Genomic DNA, 26,354 nt, shown 5'->3' on the forward strand with positions numbered 1-26,354 from the left:
TCTGGATTTGTGTAGGGTTTACTCCTTAACCCTCTCCTAGAGCAACCATACTGGGTAGGGCAGGGGTGGGGGGGAGACGATGGGGATTTTTTTAAAGCCGGTCTTGGACCACCTTGTAATACTATAAATATGTATTTAAACCAGGGGTCAGCAAGCTAAGGCCCATGGGCTGGAAGCGCCCCATGGAGATTGTTTGACCGGCCCACAAGCCACCCCCGAACTGAGCTGCCTGCTTGTGGACTGTGATAAACCAACGCGGCACGGGGACTCACTTTCGCGGCATCAAAAATTGCGTCTGCACAGATGCAGACACTGAAAATCGCAGGCGTGCATGCACAGACACAGAAAATCATGGGCGCACACACTCACATGCGTGATCTGGCCCATGAAGAGATCTACGCAGGATCGATCCTGCCCAGGCAAGATAAACCTTGCTGACCCCTGATTTAAACTATCCACTCCCTGATTTTTAACATGCACACCGTGGTAGATGGGTGGAATTTGAACAGAACTCTGCACTGAACACTTTGAGCATCCCTGCTTATATGCACATGCATGTGTGTGTATAAAGTGGGAGGTGCATGTTTGGAGAAATAGCATTTCTAGCAATTTGGAAACAGGTGGAAGCAGGTGGAAGCAGAGAAAGCAAGAAAATAGTGGATGGCACATGTGCCTCAGGATCTCTTTCTGGGGAATCTGATGTGGGGATGTGATTTGCTGCCTTGCAGGTGTGCCTGTTGTTTGTTCTCACACACTATTTGTGTAATTGTAAATAAAGCCAGTGTTACAGAAACTCCGTAAGTTCCCAGTGTTCTTTCCTTTCTCACTGCTCAAAGAAGTGGGGAGTGTGGAAAAGTCTATTCATGAAGCTACACTCTATCCAAGTCTAGTAGCCGGGTGACAAACATGGCAATATTGTGGCTTACGTTTATACTGCTCTTCTTTCATGGTGGATAAAATGAGTAGGCTTTTTTAAAAATGCAATGCATTATAATGCTTCATCAGTAGAGAAGGCACAAAGGGAAAAACCTAGTGAAAAAGTTAGGGTGAAGAAGACAAGCATAAATATTTAAAGCAGCTGAACCAACCTGGAAGAGTCCTTACTACAGTCAATCAAAATGCACCTCTCTTTTAAAAGCCAAGCAGTCCACCTGAAACATGGGAGGAGAAGCAAGACTATCTACTGGAATATACTGAATTCACTGATATGTGTAAGCTGTTGTTCTCATTGAGAAACTAGGGAAAAGATGGGCACCCTGCAGCCAAAATACCCACCGAGGGGTAGCCATTTTTATGTCACACATATTTTCAGCACTGAAAACAAGGAAAGCTGTGCTGCTGCTTCTTTAGCAAGTTCTGCTCCCTACAAAATATTAAGCCATGGGGTATTTTAGCAAACCGATTTAAAATGAGTGGGGAAATTGTGTGGGGAACACAGATGGAAGCAGCTGCTACATGTACTTGGTAGTGCAAACACATTGCAAATATGTCACAGCCTAGTACACTTTGCCATGCCTATAAAATTTCATCTCAAGCCAAGCAATGTAAAGTAATGCCCACAAAAATCCACCTTAGATAACAGGCTAAACAAAACAGTAGACAATATGCTTCTCAGTTAAGGTCATTGTGACCCAGGCATCTGTATCATGCACTCGTTTTCTCCTCTCATGGTGTGCGTGTATAACATGCTATCTTATATGGAATGCACCAAGGACATCTGACAAGACAGTTTTAAAAGCAACATTTGATAGTGATATTTAAAGGAAGACTAGCAACAACTACAAGGTATATTCAATTGGCAAGTCAACCTTAAAGCCAATCAAAAGGCCTAAATTCAATTACAGCTGCACTCGGCTATGCATTTCACACCAATACAGTACCCACTCCAATTTAAATGGGAAAAACAATTCTGCTACCAGTCCTTAAATAATTTTAGTTGATTAAAATATATGTTGAGACCTTGCTTAGATTAGCACTCCAGTCACTCCAGTCAACAACCCAATCACTAAACATATTCTATTCCTGATTCTATGAGAAGTGTTTGGCAATCTTGCCAGCTTTAAACTGCCCCTTATGAAGAAAACCATTAAATTTTAAAGTGTTAAAAAAACACCACTAGTTGGGCGCCTCATTAAAAATTATACAGTTAAGAGATCTGAAACTTAGGAGTTGTTGCTTAACTAGTCTAAAATTCAGTTGGGCAATGTATTTAACAGGACCCACCAAATTCTCACAAAAACAAAAATTGTCACAAGAAGTTGCACAAAGCAGTGGTTGTGGGGTAGAAATCAAGGAAAAACAAAAAGGTACAAGCATTGTGTTGGATATTTTAGCCATGAGGTCAGCTATGCAAAATCCTGGATGTGGTACACTTTTAGTCATAATATAGGTATTGTCCAACTGTGGATTTTCAACTTCTTCTTTATGGCCAATATGACAAACCTTTTTAAAAAAAAATGTGCCTAGCTATTGTATTTACTTGAAGAATATACCAGCGTCCCTCACACTGGGAACGTCCAGTTGTTTTGGGTTCAAAACATCTGGAGGGCATCAGCATGGCGGAGGCACGTCCCTCACACTGGGAACGTCCAGATGTTTTGGGTTCAAAACATCTGGAGGGCATCAGCATGGCGGAGGCTGGTATATACCATACCATAAGGAAAGCCATGGAAGCTAGAACTGCCTCCATCTTTTTATAATCTCCAGAGTTTTACTGATGCACTGGAACCTAAAATGCAGAGAATATTGTTTCTTGACAAACTCAGGATCACTTGCCTATTTTACTGGTGTACTGCCCATCCTTTGCCACAGATTTTCTCTAGGAGAGCTTGTTGAGTTGGTTCCTGATATTAGAATTTGCTATGGATGATTTCACCACTCGAGACCAGTTTTTCAGAACTGGCTTGTGACTGAGTTACCCCTGGAAATAGCTATGAGTCTATTTCTTTTGATAACTAGGCCACCACATGGGGCAGGACAAAATATGAACCTGGAATAGGGGGAAATGTCCTTTTGGTTCTGAATGTATGGTGGGGATGCCATTTTCATTGTCAAATCTTTCCATATAAAGGCACAAATCTCCATCCCTTTAGGGGCTGTAGGTAAATTAGCAAGTTTAATGTACGCTCAGATTCAGAGCTAACTAGATTTCAAAAGATATCTGGGGGAGATACATGTTTAGATTGTGAGCTACCAAGTCTAATTCACATTGGTTCCTTTGGGGTCAAAAGGAGTCTAGAGCAAGGGTAGGCAACGTAAGGCCCGTGGGCCGGATGCTGCCCAATTGCCCTCTCAATCCGGCCCATGGACTGTCTGGGAATCAGCATGTTTTTACATGAGTAGAATGTGTCCTTTTATTTAAAATGCATCTCTGGGTTATTTGTGGGGCCTGCCTGGTATTTTTACATGAGTAGAATGTGTGCTTTTATTTAAAATGCATCTCTGGTTTTTTTGTGGGGCATAGGAATTCATTCATTATTATTTTTCAAAATATAGTCCGGCCCACCACACGGGCTGAGAGATGGTGGACCGGCCCATGGCTGAAAAAGGTTGCTGACCCACACATGAACACACGTACATCTTATTTAGTAAACTGGATACCCTTGAAATGGCATCATTTTTAATGGGTTCTTTCCCCTACTCTTCCCATCACTAGTCACCTCTCTTAAAAAAGAAACACCCAGTGCAGGCAGGGTACTCATAATTTTTACACAGGATCTTCTCAAAACTGCCACTATTAAATAGGCCACCACTTTTCCACACAAGTGTTTTCCAATTTGCTGGTGATTCTATTGTCACCCTATGTTTAAAAAAATGTATCATTGAGATACATGCCTTTGATAAATGTTTTTGTGGTGATGACAATAACAAGAAGTACAATTTTACTCTGTAGTCTACCAAGGTAAGCTTTAATTTGATGGTGTTTTGAAGTTCACTGTGTAAAATCAGGCAGATTCATGAGAATCAAAAGAATATGTATGTGGACTCTCTTTCTCTCCTACTGTCCCTGTTTTATACGTAACACTATGGAAAGCAGGGAGAAAACCAAAGAAAGGGATGATGCCCACTGTACTCTCTAAAATTCCAGGTGTGCCTGCAAGACTACAAAAATTGGTAACTTCTATTATAAATGTAGATTTTTACAAATATTATATGTATTTAGTCTAACATACCAACAGACAAAAATAAATAAATGCCGGAAAGATTGTCTCAACCAGCCTGTCACTTGGCGGAGTAAAGCTCTTGATGAGACATTAGGCACTACAGCACCTCTTGCTGAGCCAGTTCCAGATGGTGACTCTGAAAGCTTTTGAGAGCTCAAGACCACTCTTCTTCGGCTTAAAATAAGGGCACGAACAATGAACTTCACCACCTGCATCTTAAAGCTCATCTACACATTCTTTACGAATCAGGTTAATCCAATAATTTTTCACATTCTCCAGCAGGTTTAATTTGCCATTGTTCAGAGACAGTAGGGAAAAGAGGTCTGCTGTACAAACTTAATTCTAAGGATAGTAGTGAGTATAAACCTGTTGCATTATTTATTTTATAGTCTTAGGAGGTTTCATTGTACTTGTTTCTGTGCACAACTACTTTGCAGAGGGGTGTTACTTATTAACTGAAGTTAACTTAATTGTTCTCCAAAAGTTAAATACACTGATGTTAGCAGTAGCAAGTTTAAAAGCGGAGTTGTTGTTACAGTATTACTTTGAAATAACCACCTGTATAAACACTATTATTTCAGTGATGTCTGCTCTTCAAAAGCATTAATTGCAATTTCTACCTTGGACACTGTCATATTCTTCCATCAATTCAATGATATGCCCCAAAACCTTGGATATGGAATTGTTCTCAATGCACACATACAAAGACAAAGAGGGATACTCATCTAGAGGATACTAGGTGTACCAAACTGCAATTGAAATCACCACATTTAAACAAAAACAATTAAGCAATTAAGTCTCAGTGGGATCACCGAGACTTCTGAATTGTACTAAACCTTTATTAAACTCTATCACTTTCTTACAGGATAGTAAGCTATTTAATACTATCAAGACTAGCAAACTTTAACAATTGTTTGGAATGTGCTTTCTGCAGGATATAGGCAGAAACATTTAGAATGTAGAACATCTTTACTATCCAGCCCCAGACAGTCCACTACCCAGAGCTTCCATTGTCTAGCCCTGTTCCCCCAGACACACCACAATTTGATGCTACACAGAGCATCAATATTTCTACTTCAAACTACAATTATTGTAGCACTTTACCATTTTCTTGTGTAGGAGAGAGAAATTTCTATTAGTTGCCATGAAAGAACTAGCTATTAAGGTTAGGATAAGATTTTGAAGTTGGAACATGTAGGGGCTTGCCTAGGGACATTGCCTTCTTTTTGTATTGGAGGAATAAAAGGGAATAAATAGGAACAGACAGGGCAAAGCATGAAAATCAGATTTTTATATATATATATCCAGTTTGGGATTTTAAAAAGCCAGGCTTCCTCCACTCTCTTGAGTGAAGGAAAGGGACACCTGCATGCCCCCATCAAAACACCCATGGGATGCTGCCTTTGGAAGGAGTTGTGCATGCTCTGAAACAACAAGGGTGGCCTGCTCCCCCAGAGAAGCAAACCTTGATGCAAACCTCTCTTTGTTTGCTTACAGCTTTTATGAGCCTCCAGGTGCTGATGCTCCAGGCTTGGTATGTGGCGAGCCATAAAATGGGAGAAAGAAACCTCCAGGCTCCAGCGACCACCAAAGATGCTGCCTTTGAGCCAGAGAACCACTGAAACAATCTCCTTCAACAAGCCATTGTTGTCTTCTTTTATGACTGGGATGTTGATTCTTAATTTAGTATCCAAATCTTAATCTTTTCCACCACTTAGTAGCACAGGTTTTTATCCCCACAGATAATATACTTAGAATAACAAATCCAGTTGCATTTTTTTTCGAATAAGAACTGAGATTCTGTGCATGTGACAGGTTTTTTAAAAAAACAATTTTGATTTCAGCAAGCCTTTCTAAACTACGAGAACACCTACCAAGTCTAGATGCATACAGATTTGATTTTAGCATATTTAGAGTAATGTTCAACACAGCTACCCTGACAAAACTATTGCGGTATTAGGTAATCTTCTGTTCTAGTCGTTTGTAATACTAGTGCCATTTTTAATCAGGAAGTGGAAGACTCCATTTTGAAAACTCAGTATTTTTCCATAATACATTCTTCATTAACTTGAAGGTAGGAGGAGCCCATATTATGTCTTCAGCTTTTAAAAGATACCAGAATTGGCACAGGTAGCTCTGGTTGTATTTTTGCTATGTATGTATTTCAGTGTCAACCAGCAAGCAGTTGCTGAGAGACAGCTGTAGGTTTTCAGTGTGTTTAAAAGGAAAATGAAAACTATAGCTCTGTTCCTAAACAGAAGGCACACACATCTGGTTTAAATGCATTCTTGCTATATCAGAACAAAACAGTGCAAGAGAAATTTCCATAGCTGATAGTGCTTAGCATTAAGGAGCTACCAGGCCTACTGCTATAATCAGCTTTAGGAGGCTCCAGTGCTTCTGTTATCTTCACAGCATTTATTTTAGATTTATTTTTCAAGTGCTTATCTGAAGCTCTTTATTTCTCAAGAACTGGTGCCTAGCATTATAGCTCTTAAAAGGTCAAGTTCAGCATTATTACATGGAAAAACGACTACTGTACCCATGTAGTTTACAATCTGCTAGCTTTTCAGTATGAGAGTTTTTATTTAAAATTTGTATTTAAAAAGCTTTATATTTTATATTTCTAAACATTTTGATAAAAAACTTAGCTTACTCTAACTTAAATGGCAAAATTCTACAACTTCAAAAGGCAATATAGAGGGCAAAACCCCATGTGTACACCCTCGTCTTCACCAAAAATCAAATCACCTTTCCTTAGTATGAATCACGGAAATCCCAAAATTGGATGTATTATTTTAGAGAAGACAACACACCAGATTTAGAATACAACTGAATGAAGTCAAGTTGCATGCGTCACTATGCAAATGTACATTTGATGCATAATTCTAGTTTGGATTTTTTATTTTTAAATATATGGTAGATTGTACCAGTAGATCAGGTAGTCAAGCTAAATAAAAAAAAAAAGATTTTCTTAAATTTTACAATTAATGTTTGAACTTGTTTACTAATAGAGGCAACAGTCCTGAAGTAACCTAGTGAGCTTCTCTAGGCTTCAGAGTTTTCTACAGGTCATTTCCTATAATAAGACAGAGTTGTCCAACTACAAGATACACTCTTTTCTTTTCTTTTTCTAACTGAAAAGGAGTCTTGGGACTTGCCATGAAAAGCAGAAGACCTGCTGCTTAGCAGTTTCCTTTCTGTAGTTTCTATTTTTCTCCCCACAGAGGGAACCAAAAAACCCTATAGACTGGGCTGGCTCATTTAACTGAATCATCCTTCATGCAAAAAGAATCCCGTGCACATAGAAAGTTATCACAGGGAAGGTTCTGGGCTAGGCTTTGCCTAAGACAAAGTAAATTCTGGGGGGCCTGGTGTATACTTCCCCTAAAACAAAATACCACAATCACTTATTGCTTTAGGGATGACATCCAGCTGGTCTTGCTCAGGCAATCACTAATCCTGTAGTAATGAGCAGGATCTCCAACTCAATACCCTTAGTACCTCTTTACATTATGCACCTACAATGGAATTAAAAGATAAGCTGGGGTGTCTGTCTGAGAGTATTCCTTTGTGAGCATGTGTTGGAAGGGTTTTTCACCCCCTGCCAACTGTTTCCAAGGACCTATGTGTGTGCCTGTACCCATAATTCTAGCCCCTACCAAGCAGAAGAAGAAGAAGAAGAAGAAGAAGAAGAGGAGGAGGAGGAGGAGGAGGAGGAGGAGGAGGAGTAGTTAGGATTTGATATTCCGCCTTTCACTCCCTTTAAGGAGTCTCAAAGCGGCTAACAATCTCCTTTCCCTTCCTCCCCCACAACAAACACTCTGTGAGGTGAGTGGGGCTGAGAGACTTCAGAGAAGTGTGACTAGCCCAAGGTCACCCAGCAGCTGCATGTGGAGGAGCGGAGACGCGAACCCGGTTCCCCAGATTACGAGACTACCGCTCTTAACCACTACACCACACTGGCTCTCACTGCTAATTTTCATGAGTCCCCACTTGCTATATAATATACTCATATATAGTGTTCAAATTTCCACCTATTGACCAAGTGAAGACGCCCGGGCACCAGGATAGCACCTGACATCTCCACTATCTGGAGGTGCTTGCCTGGGGATCATCGGATCTTGACTGTTTTCACAGACTAATGCCTCATCCTGTAGAATTCTATCAGTTATATTTTATCTGCACAATCAAGATAAATTTCAGGAACCAAAATGCTTTTTCTGTGCAGCCTGAGCAGAAGCACTGGACAATGTTATAGTTAATTGTTGTAGCTTCTCTTCACTTACCCCACCCCACTTTCCTGCTCACAGTTGTGAAGAATATTTTTATATTATGAATGGTCTGCATCACCATTAAGAAAAGAGGTAGGAATAGGCCAGTCTATACGTGGACTATCCCTGGATCAAGTGACTTTTCTTAAATTCTCGAAGGTTGTTATACAACTAGCTCAAGGTTGTCAACTGGACTAGCCAGATGTTTAACTGATAATCAGTCACAGTTAGTCCATCATTTGAAATATAAGACTTTAAAGCAATCTTGTCCAAAAATAGCAACTAGACATTCTGTTCTGGCGAGTGTAACCTTGGTTTAGGGAGCCATTTGGCACCTATACAGTATATCTGAGTTTCTAACACTGCTCCTGTAGCATACAAAAAGTACTTTACTGTTAGCCTAATAAGTCTGAACAAGATATTTAATATTAGAGAGAAGAGTGGTAAAAGATAGCAAGTTATACTCAAGGCTAAAAGAAAGAACTTTAACCCAGGCAGCTTGCATCCATCATCCCATCTACAACACCACACCAGTAATCTCAATTTAAATTAATGAAATTCACCAATATGAAAACTGGTGTCAAGCATATTCCATTGCCGCTTATCCAAAGGATCACTAAAAACATGTGGTTTTGCGTATATTTAGCAATGACCATTACAAATAGTTTGGGAATGCCACAGTGGCTTTAACCAGCATTGACAGTAGCATATATCCACGTGTTCCAAATGGACAGTTCTGCTATGCCAAAGGACATTATCAGAGCTAAGTCTTGGTCATGCAGGTGAGAAAAGGGAGGAATTCAATGTCACACTATGACAGATGATCTGCCCTCTTCTCCCACGCATGCACTGTTCCGGGGCCACAGGGAAATGTGATGGGTCAACCCTGCTACACTAGCTGGACTTGTGCTGGCTCCCACTAGGGTGTCAGGATTCTGTCAGCAGCTCCCGGCTGGTTGCCCAGGAAAGTACAAAGACAAGGAAAAGTTTCTTACCCTCCATTTTTATTTCAATCTTTACAGAGAGAGGCTATAGAACCCAGCCTCTTGGATAATGGCGTTGTCCCGAGTGAATCGCCACCCCTCCCCGTCTCTTCCACTTCCACATTCATCATTCTCATTGTCTCCTCTATGGGTGCTGCTACATGCCCTCTGTCTTTGAGCTCTTTAGTCTCCTACTTTTAAGGCTTGCTGGGTTCTGGGAGATTGAGGGTCTGGAATGCTTTAATGACAATGTGCCAGCTGGGTGTTGTATTCTAGACAACAGTCTCCTATCAGTATTCTAGAAAACCTACTACAGCAGGAACATATTAATTGTGCTTCTCCTCCCCCCCCAAAAAAGCTCTACAAGTTGATAGCAACAACTGAGTATAGACATTTCATGTGAAAGAATCTTCCACACTGCTTAAAAAGGAAAGAGCAGGTTCCCTATGGCAACCATAATACAGTTTGACTTGGGACCAAATGTCAAAACCTAGACACTAAATTAGTTTGATACAATTTGGTACTTTGCAATAAATTGTGCAACTGTTTTACTGCACATTCAGTACACAACTCATCATCTATGTTACCATGCAAAAGACATCTTTAAGTGGTAGGACATGAATAACAATAAGAAATTACAATTTATTCACTACAAGGTGAATTCAAGACCTATCAACATGTCAGTTTAATCATGTGAATTGGCTCTGCATGACCTTGCTGCCAAGAGCAATTTGTATATAGTTCATGTACAGCATCTCTATGCAAAAGGCCTGACAATCTGGCAGTACCGTATTCTATCAAACAGAAGATTCCTGGACATGGTCTGTGTTCAACAACTCCAAGACTATGACTACCTCTTCCATGCTTCTGCTCTCAGGAAGAAGAATCATGCAGGAAGGTTTGTAAGTACTCAGTACATCGTAAATCAGGATTGGTGTGACATGAGATAACCTGGCAATTGACACAGCTTAAAGTGCAAAGCAACTGCTCTACCAAATGAATCATGTGACTGGGTTGTGCATCAGCAACACAAAGCAACTCTGCTGTGTGCCCAGGAGGAAGTACACAAATATTGCCTCTGCAAGAGAGGTGCACAGCTCCCATGACACTGCTAGCAGACGTAGCCTTCATTACTCCAACAGTGTCTTCTTCCATTTTCTATCTGCATAGATCTATTTAGACAGTAACTTTTATGATGCCAGAGTGTGGCATCTTTAATAGCACATGATGATTAACATCAAATTCACTAAACATCCGCTCTAAAATTTCACAGTAGCAATGGTAATGGCATTTCATGCCTCTTCCCAGGCATGACTCTTCAAGTCAAAAGTGTGTCAGACATAACCCATATACTTCTGAAGCATCAAGGAGAGGCAGCGAAGCAAAAGGGTTCCTGAATCGACACAAAATCTGTCCCTTTGTTCTACTAGTGGAACCTTAATTCTAATCTTCAACTGGCAGAGTAGCAGCAGGTGTGATGGTGTTCTCTGCGAGAGCACCAATACCATGGAGAACATGATGGAGCACATTGTCTACACTTAAGGGCCTGCCTCTCCATCACCGGCACATTCTCTTACCAGTTTTAGTAACATAGAACAGGGGATATAGAGGCACTGTTAACAGCAAGTAAAACTGAAGTGAATGGCTGTGTCTCAGCCACCTAGCAGAGGAGGCCACTATATTAAATATCCCACTCTATTCCATGGGCTCAGGGCAGCTTAAAGCACTTTCTCAATGCTAACACTTCTGCCTCCAAGGAGCTCATAACAGCAGAGTTTTCTGACAACATTATATTAAACCAGGGACGGTTTGTCTTATGTGCAAAGTGGGGCATAGCTCTGCCAAGATTCTGAACCCCTCTCCACACCTTCAAAGCCATGGTCCAGTCTTTGACCTGTCACTCACAATAATATCAATACATTTCCAGTGACTGAGATGATTCTGTCCGTCTTTTCTGCTTAGCCTGTCATAAAAATCATTAGCAGTAGATTCCGCTGTCTCCAAGGGAAGGAAACAGTTAAAAACAGCAACCCAATCATAGAGAAAGCAAGGGAGGCAGAGCAGAATCATTCCTCTTCCCCCTTGCTTTCTCTTTCTCAGAAACCACCCAGGAGGCAAAATTTAAACAAAATTTAATCTCTCTAAGCCCCTGAAGGTGGAATCCAATGGGGAGGTTTCTGCAATAGACCCAAGCTGTTTGCTTCTTTGAGTGTGCACAGTTTCATTTATTGCCTCCCTCCCTCAATATGCTTGCATGTGAGAAAGAGAGGAAGAAGGATTTTGTCCAGGCACATTGAGTGAGGTGTGTAGGGGGGGTGCATTGTAAATCCTTTGCTTTTACTTTAGAAATTCTTGAGAAAATTAATGGAAGAACCCAGCTTTCTCTTTTGCTGAAATGGTTGTGAGAAAAGGTGGACATTTGCTTATTCGGGCATCCGGCCCCCTTGTGTGCAATTGGCATGTCCATGATCACTGATGCACACACCATTTTTGGCGCTGCAAGGAGGCGGGGCAGAATTCTATTATACTGTGATTTATAGAGGTACTGCAGTGTACAGGTTCAGTAGTAGGACTGCTGGGCTAGGGGCCTGGGAAACCTGGGTTCAAAACCTCACTTAGCCATGAAGCTAGGATAATTGCTATGATTTTATTTTGGTGAACAATGTATGCTGCCTGAAATCCTCTATCCACTTACATAAGATTATTGAGCGCTTCTCTTAACCGGACAGGGAAACAAGCCACAGAGTGGTTGATTTAGTATTACAACAGGTGGGCTGTCCTGCCTACCTGCCAAATTTGGCCTCCCAGGGATGTGGGAAATAAACATCTGGCCATCCAACCAAAACGTTTCTCCACCCCTGCTTTATACCACACATAATAACAAAATGTGATTATGACCATAAGTTGATGAAGAATTGTTCCAACCATAGCTATTGGCCATAATGGCTATGTGGAATCACCTGGCAAGGGCTATTCTCTTCAGGCCATCATTGTAGAGGCATACGATTGGTCACTGTGGGAAGCAGAATGCTGTACTAAATGGATGACTGGTCCAATCCACATGAGTACTTGAGATTGCAAATATATTTGTTTGTGTGGTTTAAACGCAACAAATGAATATGACAAAATTCTGCTGAAAGATTTTAAAATCATATAGTGAACTCTACAGTGGTTTCCCATGCTTCCATTCCAAGGATAATCATACAGTGGTACCTCGGTTTTCGAACGTAATCCATTCCAGAAGACTGTTCCGAGTTCTGAAACGTTTGAAAACCGAAAATTCAATAGCCTACAGCTAGGCCTCAGGATCTCACACTCAGTGGAAGCCATGTGGCATGTTCGACTTCCCAGGCATGTTCAAAAACTGAAACATTTACTTTCGGGTTTACGGTGTTCAAAACCCGAAATGTTTGTCAACAGAGACGTTCAAAAACCAAGGCATCACTGTAATCTGAAATAATCTAAAACTGATACAATGTAATCTACCCTGCCAGTCTCAACTGCCTTTGTTGTTCTGTTCTTCTGAACCACCATTTCTTCTCTGTTGTTGTTAATAATATTGATATTAATTAAATTTATATCCTGTCCTTTCTCCCAAAGGAACCCAGGGAGGCAAACACACAAATGATGACACATCTAACGCATCTCCAATACAGATGCAAACTAGGAAAGATCACTACTTAAAAGGTTATTGGAAGAAGGTCTTCAGTAAGCGCAGAAAAGGCAACAGAGATGGTGCCTGTCTAATATTTAACAGGAGGAAACTCCAAAGGGTAAGTGCCACAATACTAAAGGCCAGGTGCCTTTATTTTACAGAACGGATCTCCTGATAAGATGCATCTGTAAGGAGGCCCTCTCCAGAGAGACAGTCTTTCAGGTATCCTGGTCCAAGCTGTATAGGGCTCTACGTACCAAAACTACCACTTTGAACTTAGCTACTTGGCAGACAGTGCAATTCTTTCAGCGGTGGTGAAAGAATTTCTCGGGAAAAGTTGCAGCCTCTGAACAAATGTCAAAGGCAGTCCTACATACAGCAGAGTTCAGTAATCCAACCTGGCACTTACCTGGATGACAATGGTTAGGCCATCCAATTCAGAAATGTCAGCAGCTGTCTAGCCAGCCAAAGCTGATAAAAGGCGCTTTTACCCACTGAGGTCAGTTGGACCTCTAGTGATGAAGATGGATCCAGGAACATTCCCTGACTACAAACCTGCTCTATGAGGGGAGCCCACTCTTTCCAAAGCAGGCAACTGACTGATTGCCTGGAAAGCTGTCATGGTTAAGAGTGAGTTTATTGGCCCTCAACAGCCCACCACAGAGTCCGGGCACCAAACCAGGGCTTTCATGGCATTTCCCGATTCATATGTTACAATTAGAGCTGGGTATCATCATCATCATTTAATTATTTATTACTTGCCCTTCACCCTAAGACCCCGATGACATCTTACTCCATATTACTGTTTGTCAATACAATCAACACAAAGCGTGTTGTACATACAACTTACACCATTTCCTCCCTCAAAGCAGCCCTGAGAAAGAGAGAATGGCTGACTCAGGATCATGAAGTAGCATTTATGCCCAAGAAGGAATTTGAACAAGGATCTCCACAGTAAACTCTAGTACTAATCACTCTGCAACACTGCCTCTTGGGTCTGGAATTCCACCCCAGAACACCTGTGTGATGCCACCTCCTTGCCAAATCCCCCTTTAATGAAGCCACTGCTTAGTCCTCAATTTCCATCCCCAACTCCCACCACTGCATTTGCAAACACCCACCTGCCCCTGTCCTTGCCTCTCTGAGCACTCCTTCCTTCTTTCATTTTCTCTCTGCCAGACTTTATACTTTAAGCTGCATGGGGAAAGGGGGACTACTTGCCTTTGGGACAGATATTTCAAATAAGAGGTTCAAGTAAACGGGAGTGCTACTTACAAAGGATTATTCACTCATAGAATGCCACCTAGATAGCTGAAGTTTCAGATAATTTAATACTATGTATGAATGGAACAACAAGAGAGACAAACATCTGACAACAGTTAGAATAATTTCACATGCCAAACCATGCTGCTCATGCTTGCTTTTGAAGAAAACAAGTCCTTTTTCTGCACATGTCAGTACTAAATTATAACTATCTAGTCTAGGTCTGCAACTAAGAATTTTTCAGGAATCTATGAAAAGAAGAGATTTAAAACTGCAATAATTTGCCAGTCGTCAACATCATTCTGTCTCTAAGGCAATAAATAGTTGCATTTTTTTGCCACTACATCTGTGATTTAAGTACATGTCAATGGAGATACCTCCTAGTAAGTTACGGGTTACATTTAATAAACTATAGGTTAGATTGTCATTTTTCACATGCTAACTCAATGTGGGCAAAGAGGGAAGCAGTAACAATGTCACAAACATATGCAGGCAAACCATGCGCTTGGCATCTTTATCATCACCTTGTAAGAAGAAAGGGCCATGGTAGTAATGATAGCTCTCCTTGTGTTTAAAAATAATACTCCCACAATCACATAGAAAAGAGGGATGGGTTTTAAGAGGAAAAAGGGGCCGAAACAGTCCCTAATTCCAAGCACATTTTTGTCCAACTGAGTATTGTCATTTCTGGTACAGACGTCTAGCCAAGGAAAACAGTACTTGAGGAAGAGATGCTGCAGGAAGCAAAATACAGAGCTCAGTGCTCCACACTAATGCACACTTAAGCCACAACCCTATCTCAGGCTCCCCTACCTCAAAAAGTAGCCTATAAATACTTAAAAACAACAAAAAATATGCAATTGGAGCAGTTCTGGGTTTTAAACTCAAGTAGGAGCCACCATCACATATAGTCTGGCCTTTTTGGTAACATGATTTTAGAGCTTTCTTTAATATACTCTGTAGAAACATGAAATGTTAGCCAGCAGTGTTATGTCTGTAGCAGCTGGCTATCATATATACCTGAGTCAAAATTAGAGTAACCCAATGACTGATGGGAATGCAGCCAGGTGCCAAAAAGGCTTAGGCAAAATTCAACACACAACTTGTTGTTGATATCTGCTTCCATTTGTATTGGGCTTTTTATACATACAGTCTATGGAAGATTCTCTAGATGATCAAGCCTGCTCATTATAGCTTTTGCATAAGAGTAGATAAAAACAACCACCATTCCATGACTAAGAGTATTATACACTCCAGCAGTTGCTGATCTTTAGCAAGCCATACAGGCTCAACAAAGGTTCTGTTTTGGGTTAAAAAAACATTATACCAGTCTATACTATTGTTATTTTCAAAGGGTTATGCACTCACAGAATGCCATCAAGATAACAGAAGGGTCATTCCATATCAAGTGATCCATCTTTTTTACCTCATGTCATCTGATTTTCTTAATATTTTGTACACTTGTTGGATGATCAAAATTAAATCCAAAATTTTAATTTTTCCTCTCATCCTGTTTTTGAGTTATGACGGTTTGAAATTTCAAAAAATTGACAATTTTGGCCTTGCCGACTACACAAAAACCTTTAAAGCTCAGCCCAGGATTGAGATACATCAAAACTAAAAACACCAATCTTTTCAGAACTTTGTGGGCTTTAACAGGATATGTCACATGGTGGACTTACTTAAAAATGTAAATTTTAAATTTAAGTTGCAAAATTTAAAAAGTGATAAAAATATGATTAAAAGTTTCCAAAAAACTGTGTTCATTATTTAATATTTCTAATAGCTATCTGTAAAATTTTATCTTGGGATCTCAATGGGATCTGTCTGCCTTATACATGTCTGCATTATTGGCTTCTATTTAGGATAAATGGGTCTTCTTGGAGGAAATATATAACAAAATAAACAAGACTTCAAATATAATATTAGTCGTTGCAGGCATTTCTTTAGAAAGTTATTCAATTAAAAGGTGTCTGAAAAGCCAGTCAAGCTTTTCTTTTAAAAATGTATTCCAAAGCAGATTGATAGCTTGCTGTTGCATGATAGAATTAACACTTTGAAAGAATTCTTGTTAGTACTTCATCTTGTGACCATTGCAACAAAATGCATATCAAACAAAATTATGGGGAAAATGTGTAAGAAGGTCACAGTTGCTTCTTCACTTTTATAGTCCACCAACAGCACATGGGTCAACAACCATGTTAGCTTGTATTCACAGGTCGCATACCCAGTTATCTCAGCCATATCCAGAGATTTTGTACCTCCTTCAATGTCAAACTTCTCCCTCTCCCAAGTACACCTTGGTCACAATTTCTGTTGGACTGGATGTAGCAATGAAATCCTTGTGTTCCCCCTTGATCACTTTCACTCTTTTTGTCATTTTAGGAGCATTTCTTCTTTTCTGCACTCCTCATTTGTTGAAAATAAGAACTAGATAGAAAGGATGTTATCTTGGCACCAGTTAAACAGTTCCAGCAGTGTCATAATGTTGTTTGATATTTATTTTGTTGCTAAACTTAGTTTTGATCATTCAACAAGTGTACAAAATCCTAAGAAAATTGGATGACATGAGGTAAAAAAGTTGGACCACCTGATATGGAATGATCAAGAAGTTTCAGTTAATTTATGGATATGTATGGACAGAATGACAAAAGAGGAAAAACATCTGACAAGGATTTGAGATGTCAACACATACTCCCCAAAACTAGTCTGGCCCACCTTTCCAGTAAATACTTCCATTATCCCCGACAACTGGCCATGCTATCTTGAGTTATGAGAGAGCTGGAGTCCAACAAAGTCTAAAGTGAGCCAGGTTGGGGAAGTATTTGGCAAATCTGCAGAACATGAGGGGGAAACTTTTCACATGGGTGGCTAAGGCAAGTAGCAGACAGAAAACAAATTACCTGAATGCTACACAGAGGCATTTTGGAATGGGCAGTTTTAACAAAACTTAAGATCAGGGAGCTATATTGCCTGCATGTAGATGCAAATGTTTGCTTCTAGGTGTATCCAACCAACTAACAACTTCCTAAGGAATATCTGTAAAGCTTCAAGGTCCTTTGGCAAATGGGAATAATTTTTAATGCCTTAGATTTTCTGTGCTTTGTTCTTCAGTACAAAACATATGCAGTATGTTGTAAATATCCCACTGATTTCACTGGAATCCACATTCTAAGAACTGTGCTGGCAGCATTTAAATGTTACACAAAAAAGCATGGAAGTGAACACTAGAATCTTTTTGTTGTCCCAATAAGAGCCATGTTACAGAAGCATCAGGCCTTTTTGCATGCAACATAGATTCAGGCCTTTAGATTTAGGATGTAATAGATTAGGTTCTTCAAGGCCAGAAGCAGGTTTTCTAAAATAAAACACAAACCATTCAATGGCAATACTGAAGCTCAGATCCAAGTAGACCAAAAGCAAGAGAGAAAGCAAGGCCACAAAATCCCATGAAGTGGAAAAGCCATGGAAATCTACAGGCAAGACTGATTGTCCCCAGCAAGCAAAGAAAACCTAAGCATGCAGTCTCAGACTTCAGAAAAGAGTGAAGATGGAAAGTTGGCATTCTGCTACTTGGTGCAATCAAGGTACACTAAATCTCAAGTTATAGATTAAGCAATATTTTATAGTTATTTCTTCTTACTTTTTAAAAAACCAAATGTCTATGCGGGTAGGTAGGTGCTTAGCCCTTGTTACTCTATTCCCTATCCTCTCCATCTCTCTCCCATAGATAAAAAGACAGTTTAGGGAGGGAGTTTGTGAACTGAAAACCAGCAGCTTCTTTCTGCATGCCTTTCTTCCATTGAGATGCCCCTGGCTGGTTTAAGGAGAACAAGAAAGGAGAGAAACAAGACAACACACAGTGACTCTAAGTGGAAATAGGAAAAAGGTGTTCATCTACTCTACTAAGGTCTCTGGCTTCCTAGCAATTACGCTCACTGAAAATCCACAGCACACAGGGATCTACCAAAGAGAACATTACATTGTGATTAGCTTAGACCTGTACACAAAATATTACACATGCAGATGAATCCTTTCGCTGGGTTCAATCAACTAAAGAAAGGTCTAGCATGGCTTGCAAGCTCATTATGTATACTTGACAATGAGGAACTTGGACCACATCTTCCTAGCCCAAGATATTGCCTGGTCTCCCGAGCTGCCAACTTGAAGACAAAAATAGAGGTGCTGCAAGTTATATTTGCAGCAACAGAACTTGAATTCAGGGCACTTTAGGGCGTGGGGTTTCAGGCGCTGGCCCCTCCTTTGCCTTCTTGAAGAAACCATCCAGGACAATTAGTTAATGACCGAGCCCTACAGACACCGTAAGTCATAGGAGAACAGAAACCATAACAGTATTATTTGTTGCCTTTCACTAGTTAACCATGACATGCACTTTACTATGTAAACTAACCACACATGTATTATCTTGATACATAAGAAGCATCTAGATTACAGTTCATTTCACACATAGAATCATAGAATTGTGGAGTTAGAAGGGACCACAAGGATCATCTAGTCCAGCCCCTGCAATGCAGGAATTTTTTGCCCAACGTGGGGCTCAAACCCACCACCCTGAGATTAAGAGTCTCATGCTCTACAAGCTGAGCTATCACATGATCCTTAGATTCTTTGGGTGAGGAGAGGGGAATATGTAAAATAAGAATATTATTAACCAAAGATAGAAAGCAGAATATCATCTTTAAAAAAAAAACACCTCCATGCACATTCCAGCCAATACAGATTCCGCAACTGCAAAAATACACATATGTATACTGTATGCATTAAGTGGCACTTTCAAAAACTCTCATAGCTGTACTGGTGGTTGGCACCATCAACGAAAAGGTAGTACAGTAGTGTACAAACTACTTTGGAATAGCCATTCACCCAACCCACAAGCTGCTTAAGGAGCCATTTTCCTCACTTTTGAAAGCAACCAGCAGGGCTAAAAAAAAAATCCCCAGCATTTTAAAATATTTTGACTAAAGAGGATTTTCTCAGAGTGTTAACTGCTTGCAGGAAAAGAGAGTCTGTATATTCCTCTTTCCATTATCTTTCTAGTACTTATGGAAAACAGGATCACTGATTGTCAGACCTGGCTGACAAAACAAGAGCAACAAATGTTTCCTGTTTTATGGCTGAAGCATTCCAGTAATATTTAACGTTATCCATATTCAAAGCTGAATAAATAAGTCTCTGGTTTCATTGCCTTTGTGACATTTCTCGGTGCTGCTAACCAAGAAGCAAGTTATTTACTTAGCTATTACGGAAGGTAGTCTTAGTGCCGATTTAAATTCCAACAGAGTTACCTATTACAGTGCCTCTCTTACAGATAATAGTGGAAATGACGTGGCCTACCTTTAAAAGGCAAGCATTCCAGACTTCATGGAACCTGGACATGTTAAAGACACCCACTTCCCTCCTTTACAACTCCTAGATTCAGTATGAAATCCTTACCCCATGATGACCAATGGAGACGTGCTATGTGAGTCGTTTAAGCAGACCAATTCCTAAATGGATTTGCCTTGCACTTTTACAACGCGGCAACTGGACCCCAGCTAGTTAGCAGTGCTGACACTCCTTCTCGGTCTGGTTTTCTGCCTTTTCCTGTGGTAGATCCCAGGTGTTTCCACGAAATCCACGGGGCCCTATAATCCTTCTCAGCAGAATTTCAAACGCTAGAGTCTACAGGCATGTGGGAGCGTGGCCGGGGGAGGGGGAAGAAACCCTTATGTAGAGAAGACAGGGAGTCTGGCTAGGGAGTCGGCCCGAGGGGACTCTCCCCCATAGCCTCCCGGAGCCAGTCTCCTCCGCACCCCCTGCACCACGGGGTCCAGGGGCAGCTCCAGCTCCCTGCCAGGAGGCGGCGGACAGGAGGTAGAAGCAGCAGCACCAAGCCAACTCTCCTTCTGCAGGGAGGAGGGGGGGTTTAGAAACCCCACAGCAGCGCTTATGCCGTCGGCAGTTAATACAAATGCCCTGGAGCGGCGGCGAGAGCCCCGGATCGCCGTCCGTCTCAGGTGCAGAGCGGGACTGGGGGGCTTGCGGTGTGCGCAGCGCTCCGCGCCGCCCTTCCTTCTAACACCCCCGCCGGCAGCAGCAGCAAAATGGGGGGTGTCGCTTCATTTTCCCAAGCAGCAGCAGCGGCGGCAGCGGGAGGCGGCGGCGGCGGAGGAAGAAGCCGTTTCGCCGGCGCTGACATCGGGCTCCGGTAAAACGGCGGCTGAGGCAGGGCACCGGCCGCGCATCCCTTGCAAGGGCGGGATGATGAAGACGTGGGGGGCTAAAGGGGAGATGTGGCGGGTCCCCACTTCAGGCACGCCTGTTTCTGCAGCGGGGGAGCATCTTCCTCCGGCTCGGAGCTGGCAGATCAATCATTCACAGCAGCAGCAGCAGCGAGGCGGGAGGAGAAAAAGGAGGAGGAGTGGCGGTGGTGGTAACCGCGTCGATAGCAGCAGAGCCCCCTCGCGCCCCTCTCTGCAGCAGCGGGGCCACAGCGCGGGCTGCTGCGGCGACAGCGGGAGGAGGAGGAGGAGGAGGGCGCTTGCCCCTACAACACCTCAGGCACCGTTCCTCCGACGAGCGGGCAGGCAGGGAGTCAAGGCGCGGGGCTCTCCAATCGCAGGGTCAATCCGTGCCCGGCCGCTCCGGCTCTTCCCTGCCCGCAAAAGCCTCTCCGCGCCGCCCGCTCACATCCTCCCGCCTCACACCTCCTCCTCCTCCTCTCCCCGCCCTCGCACACGCCTCCGCCGATTGCTCCCTCACTCTCTCCCTCTGCCGGTTTCCCGCGCAGGACAGGCTGGGGGCGTGAGGGGGGAGAGCCGGGAGGGCGGCGCTCAGAGCTGGAGGCGCCAGAGAAGAGACGGGCGCCCCGCTCTCCCTTCGCCACGTCCTTCCCACCGGCGCCCGCAGCCACCCAAACCCAAAAAATACAATTAAAAAAGCGCGACGGTGGAAGGGCTGCGGCTGCAGCGGCGTGTAAGCAACCCGGGCTAGGCGCGGGGTCTGCCCCTCCACTCGGGCCCAGCTCTTTCCCTGCGGGGCTGCGCGGTGCAATGTCTTCTCTCGGCTACTCCGCAGCCACGAACCCCCCGCGCGGCAGCACCTGCTTATTCTGCCTCCATCCTCTACTCGGGGACCTTTAAATAGGGCACGTCACCACGCTCCCCTACGCATCGCCGTCACACACTGCTCCCGGCGCTGACGTCACCGGGGTGCGGGGGATGATGTCAGGTTGGTCCACGCCGCCGGAAGCGCTTCTATAATAGGGAATGGAATAGGGGCGCGCGCGAGTGCAAGGAGAGGGAAGGATAGGCTGGGCTGCTGCGACCCACCTCCAGGATCTTGGGCTTGCCCCTGGTGCGTCGTCTAACCACCCACCCCCCATAGTTACCCTCAAAAAATTGCTTGTCTAGAAAGGGAAGTTCTGACTCTTCGTTTTCCGACTAAAGACTGAAAACATACCGTGAAAGTAGCAAATACGCCCTGAAGCAAGTCAAATCCAGACTCTCATGCTGGGAGTCAGCGTTGCAATTTGAATTGCAAACCAGGCAGGCAGCTAGCTAGCACAATGCTAAAAGGGTCACGTCCTCTTTGATGTTGTTTATATGTTGCTTTGGAGATTTTTACTCAAAGAGCAACTCATAAATACTTAAAATAAATAGAATGTTATACTACCCATAGTCTAAGGATGAAGTGGGCAACAACTAGATTGCACTGTAAAATATTTTTAGTAGAATTTTACGCATCTTTGGGTTTTTTGGTTTTGTGTTAAAGATGACTTCTATGATTGCATATAATAAACACATTTTCAAATAAAAGATGGCTTGTATGATTACAGCTTAAATTAGAAAGTATGATGGCAAAAACGTTAAAATTTTAGAAAGAAGCCAATGCTGTGAATTGCTAAAGGGAATCCATCCTCCTCTTGAACTGGAACACAGGAAGCTGTTTCTACCAAGTCATCAACCAACAAATCAGTTCCTCTTGGGCAGAATTGTGAATGCTAACCAGCAGCTGCTTGCCAGGTCTCAGACAGAAATATTTCCCAGTTCCTATCTAGACACCAGGGGCAGAACCAGGGAGCTGAATAGAAAACCACTAGAAACCCACTTTTCATGTATCAACAGACATATAATTTAGTTATCTGTTTGCATTAAGAGTTTTACTGATTTTATGTGTTTTTGTTAATAATAATTATAATAATAATAATTTTTTTAGCAGTTTGTGGAATTCAGCTGTGTTTTATCAATAATTTTATTATGTACACCACTTAGAGACTGGTGGGATATAGCAGCTGTCTCAGGCAGCGGAAGCCCCCAAGGCAGCATTCCTGCAGGAGTCCCACCTGCCCTGCCGCCACCTGTGGAGAAGCAAGCACCAATTTCCTGCAAGATGTTTGTGAGATCTCAGCAGAACTTGCTGCCGCTGTACAACCTAGCTAAGGGATGCTTCAACGGGGGTTGTAGCAGGGCGGGAAGCACTTCCCATTTTGCCTCAAGTGGCAAAACAGGACACACTGCTTAGAGAGACTTGTGACTGAGCAGCCTCAAAATCTTTTATATAATTGTTACTGCTGGATCTGGAAGAATTTGTAAGCAGAATTAAAATAAGCTGCTAGTATTGTTCCACAAGAGTTCATGTAATACTATATATAGATAGGAAAACATTTCTATATTGGAATCCTGTAATGCTAATTGTTTGCGTACAAATATACGGCCAGGAATTTACACAGATGAATGAAAAGAAATTGAAACATAGTATTCTGTAGCATGATAGAAGAGTAACACTGTAATTTTTAGTCAAAGGAAGGAAATAAATGCAATTCAGCTCTTTCTACCTGCATGTCAATGACCTGGAGCTTTTGTTTCCTTTCAGTTTGTCATTCTTTAGCCTTTTTTCTCTTTATTCACTTCCTTGTGGTTCCTTTTTACCTCATTCATTCTTTGCTCATATTGAAACGTTTTTGGTGGTCTTAACACACATAGCCCTGTCGTTTACTCTTGTGATGTCCTTGTGCTGACTCTTCAAATCTCTCAACGGTCTCAACTGCCATCCCCATGGAAACCTCTAGAACCTTCTAATTCCAGAAGCAGAGTAAAGAAATAATAGTTTACAAAAGCACCTTGTTTCAGACTTGTTTAAGAACAGCACATTCCAAATGAGGCAGAGAAAATTATACATTTGCCTTGTAAAGGCCATCAGCCAAAGTGGGAAGAAGTAGATTTCCCCACATCTGATCCATTAGTTAACTCAAATCTACCTCAGGTTCTGATTAGCTAATAAAAACCAAAATGTCTCACGGGAAACATACATGCTGCTATTTATAGAGTTGCTTTCGCTGCCGCTGTTTAAAGGAGTATAAAGGAAACAACAAAGAAAATTAAATGAGTAACAAGCTTTCTAATTTGAAAACAGTTTGAATTAACTACATTGTTTAATTGGATGCTTTAATTTCCATGCATCCATTCAAAGTTTCAACAAGTACATTGGCCTCACATCGATACCTATCGCCTCAAGCAATAATAGTGAACTTCCCAGAGAGGTATTCTAATACTAGTAACACAAGTGCATGTAGAAACATGTATTAATTGGTATTTAATGTCAGTTACTTTGAAACTGTGAAGGAAGTATGTTGTTATCTCTATGGTTTATTGATATACTGATTTTCAGCTCAAAGGTGAGGCAGTCTCTGACTTAATACATATTAGGAAGTGTAATTATTGGTACAAAATTAAAATGGGTGAAGATAGGCTCTAGCTTTGGGTAATTTCTCATTTTAAAATGTTCAAATTTATGACAGGAGTATGGAATTCACTTGGAAATGTAAGGTACAGAAACAAGAGTTGACACAGTTGCCCTTTCTTCTTCAAGTATGGGTCAGAAAGAGCGAAACATTAGCAGCATCAATATGAAAACTGTCATATCCCAAGAAAATAGAATACCAGAAAGCTTTTACCTAACACTATTTAGAGCCCTTAATAAAAGATGTGGACTATTGGAGCATGAAAGAAAAATTAAGCTCTTGTTATAAGCTACTAATCAGTATGTAACTGGAAAGGGCACCTCCTGCAGTATAGGCCTCAAGCCTCAGGAAAATAAATGTTTGGAATCCATTTCCCAAAACTGTAGTGGAGATTAGTGAGTTTTCAGAATATAAATTCATTTTGACATATATCACTATGCTTATTTTATTTTTTAAATGTTAAATTCTTAGTTTTTTTAAAAAAAAATCTGTTTAATGTATATTTTATCTGGAGTTTTAAATATATTTTACTTTCATATGCACTTTAAATATATTCTATTTTGTTCTTTTTTTGATATGGTCTATGACCAATACAACAGTATTCTGTTTTATTCTATATTAGTTTAATAAATTACACAGACTTAGTTTATCTCCCATCTAGCCTCTGCAGGTTAATCTCCCACCCCATGTCAGCAAAAACTCCTACTCTTTACTGCTCTATAACTCCAATAGGATCTGTAGATTTCCCTTCCGGGTTGCCAGAATTTGTTTTTCTCTTTGAACAGGAGACCCTCATTGCCACAGAACAGAAACTGCTTTTGAAAGTCCTCCAGTGATGCTAGGAGCCAAAGTTATGTGGATCTAGTTGTCCAGTTTTATTTTTGTTTTAACATATTTGTACAAGACAGCTCACCACAAAGGAATGGGTCTTTCCCGCAAGTCTCCACTTGTTAGGGTTCTAATCTTGTTTTAAATGCATTTGTCATTTTTGTGTTTTTAACCATTTTAAATTATTTTATGTGTAAATCAACTTGTGACAGTGGTTTAAAGGTAAAGGGACCCCTGACCATTCGGTCCAGTCGTGACCGACTCTGGGGTTGCGGTGCTCATCTCGCTTTATTGGCCGAGGGACTCGGTGTACAGCTTCCGGGTCATGTGGCCAGCATGACTAAGCCGCTTCTGGCGAACCAGAGCAGCGCACAGAAACACCATTTACCTTCCCGCCAGAGTAGTACCTATTTATCTACTTGCACAATGATGTGCTTTCAAACTGCTATGTTGGCAGGAGTAGGGACCGAGCAACGGGAGCTCACCCCGTCGTGGGGATTTGAACCGCCAACCTTCCGATCAGCAAGTCCTAGGCTTTGTGGTTTAACCCACAGCGCCACCCGCGTCCCAAGGACAGTGGTTTAGAAGGTGATGAATAAAGTGTAATAATATAAAATGTACAATTAACATAAAATATCAAAAGCAAATCCTAAACACTCTCTAAAGGAAGAAAGCCAATAAAACTGTAGTACTACATCACCAGCAGGTTCCTGAAAGTGTCACAGATTTGCAACTTCTCTGCCTTAAAAAGTAAGAGTGATAGACATATATGTACTTTGGCAGGGAGCTCATTTTATAGCTTTGAGGCAACCATCTCTTATCTTTCCCCATGACTGTACAGTATTGACTCCACCTTGACAGCAAGATGAAGCTGACAGCAAAACCACCTTTTGCTTCCCTTCCTTAAAGGACACGTCCATATGGGCTATTTATTCACACAAAAATTGGCTGTCCCACACTTTCTACTGCAATTATCCCTTCACATAGCTAGCTGCTAAAGGTCCCATATGAAAAGCAACCGAAAATTGCATTGGAAAGCGTAAGATAACCACTAGCTGCCAGTGCCATTATCTACATTAAAAACAACAACTCCTGAGCACAGTCGTTAGAATTGCTCTCTTAGCACTGGCAGAGGAACAGGGGTACAGAGGGAGCAGACTGCCCCCGGCACCACTATTCCAATAGGGTGCCATTGCGGTGGCCGAGCGCCACACCCCCCAGGGGCACCAGCCACACCCCTGTCTGCTCTCCGCCCCTGGTAGTGGAGCATGCAGCTTCACCACTGTCTGTTAGTAAGAAAGTTGTTAGTCCAAAAGTTGGGTGGTACATTCATTGTTCCTTTTTTATCATAAATGACATATACATATGTGTATAAGTATATTTAATCAGTATAAATATTTAATTAATAGTGTCTCAGAGACTTTTTATGCTGAGAAGTCTATGCAG

The 26,354-nt window shown here is 41.8% G+C and overlaps 1 protein-coding gene across 3 annotated transcripts in view; it reads right to left on the reverse strand.

The window, feature by feature from the left end:
* The window catches only part of HOMER1 (homer scaffold protein 1), a 73,619-nt gene extending 50,219 nt beyond the window's left edge, over positions 1–23,400 (reverse strand). Inside the window, exon 1 of one of the 3 annotated variants that reach the window (XM_083465457.1) lies at positions 23,175–23,400. Coding sequence is in view for 1 of the 3 variants with exons in the window: in XM_083465456.1 (XP_083321582.1) it covers positions 19,793–19,797 (5 nt within the window). In the remaining 2 variants the exon portion in view is untranslated. Of the gene's footprint in view, positions 1–19,792; positions 21,285–23,174 lie in introns of those variants that run through there. The other 2 variants (XM_083465456.1, XM_083465458.1) reach the window with 2 other exon arrangements.
* Between the last annotated feature and the right edge of the window lie 2,954 nt (positions 23,401–26,354).

The sequence above is a fragment of the Podarcis liolepis genome, assembly GCF_965112155.1.
Source record: "Podarcis liolepis genome assembly, chromosome: 11".
Lineage (NCBI taxonomy): Eukaryota > Metazoa > Chordata > Lepidosauria > Squamata > Lacertidae > Podarcis > Podarcis liolepis.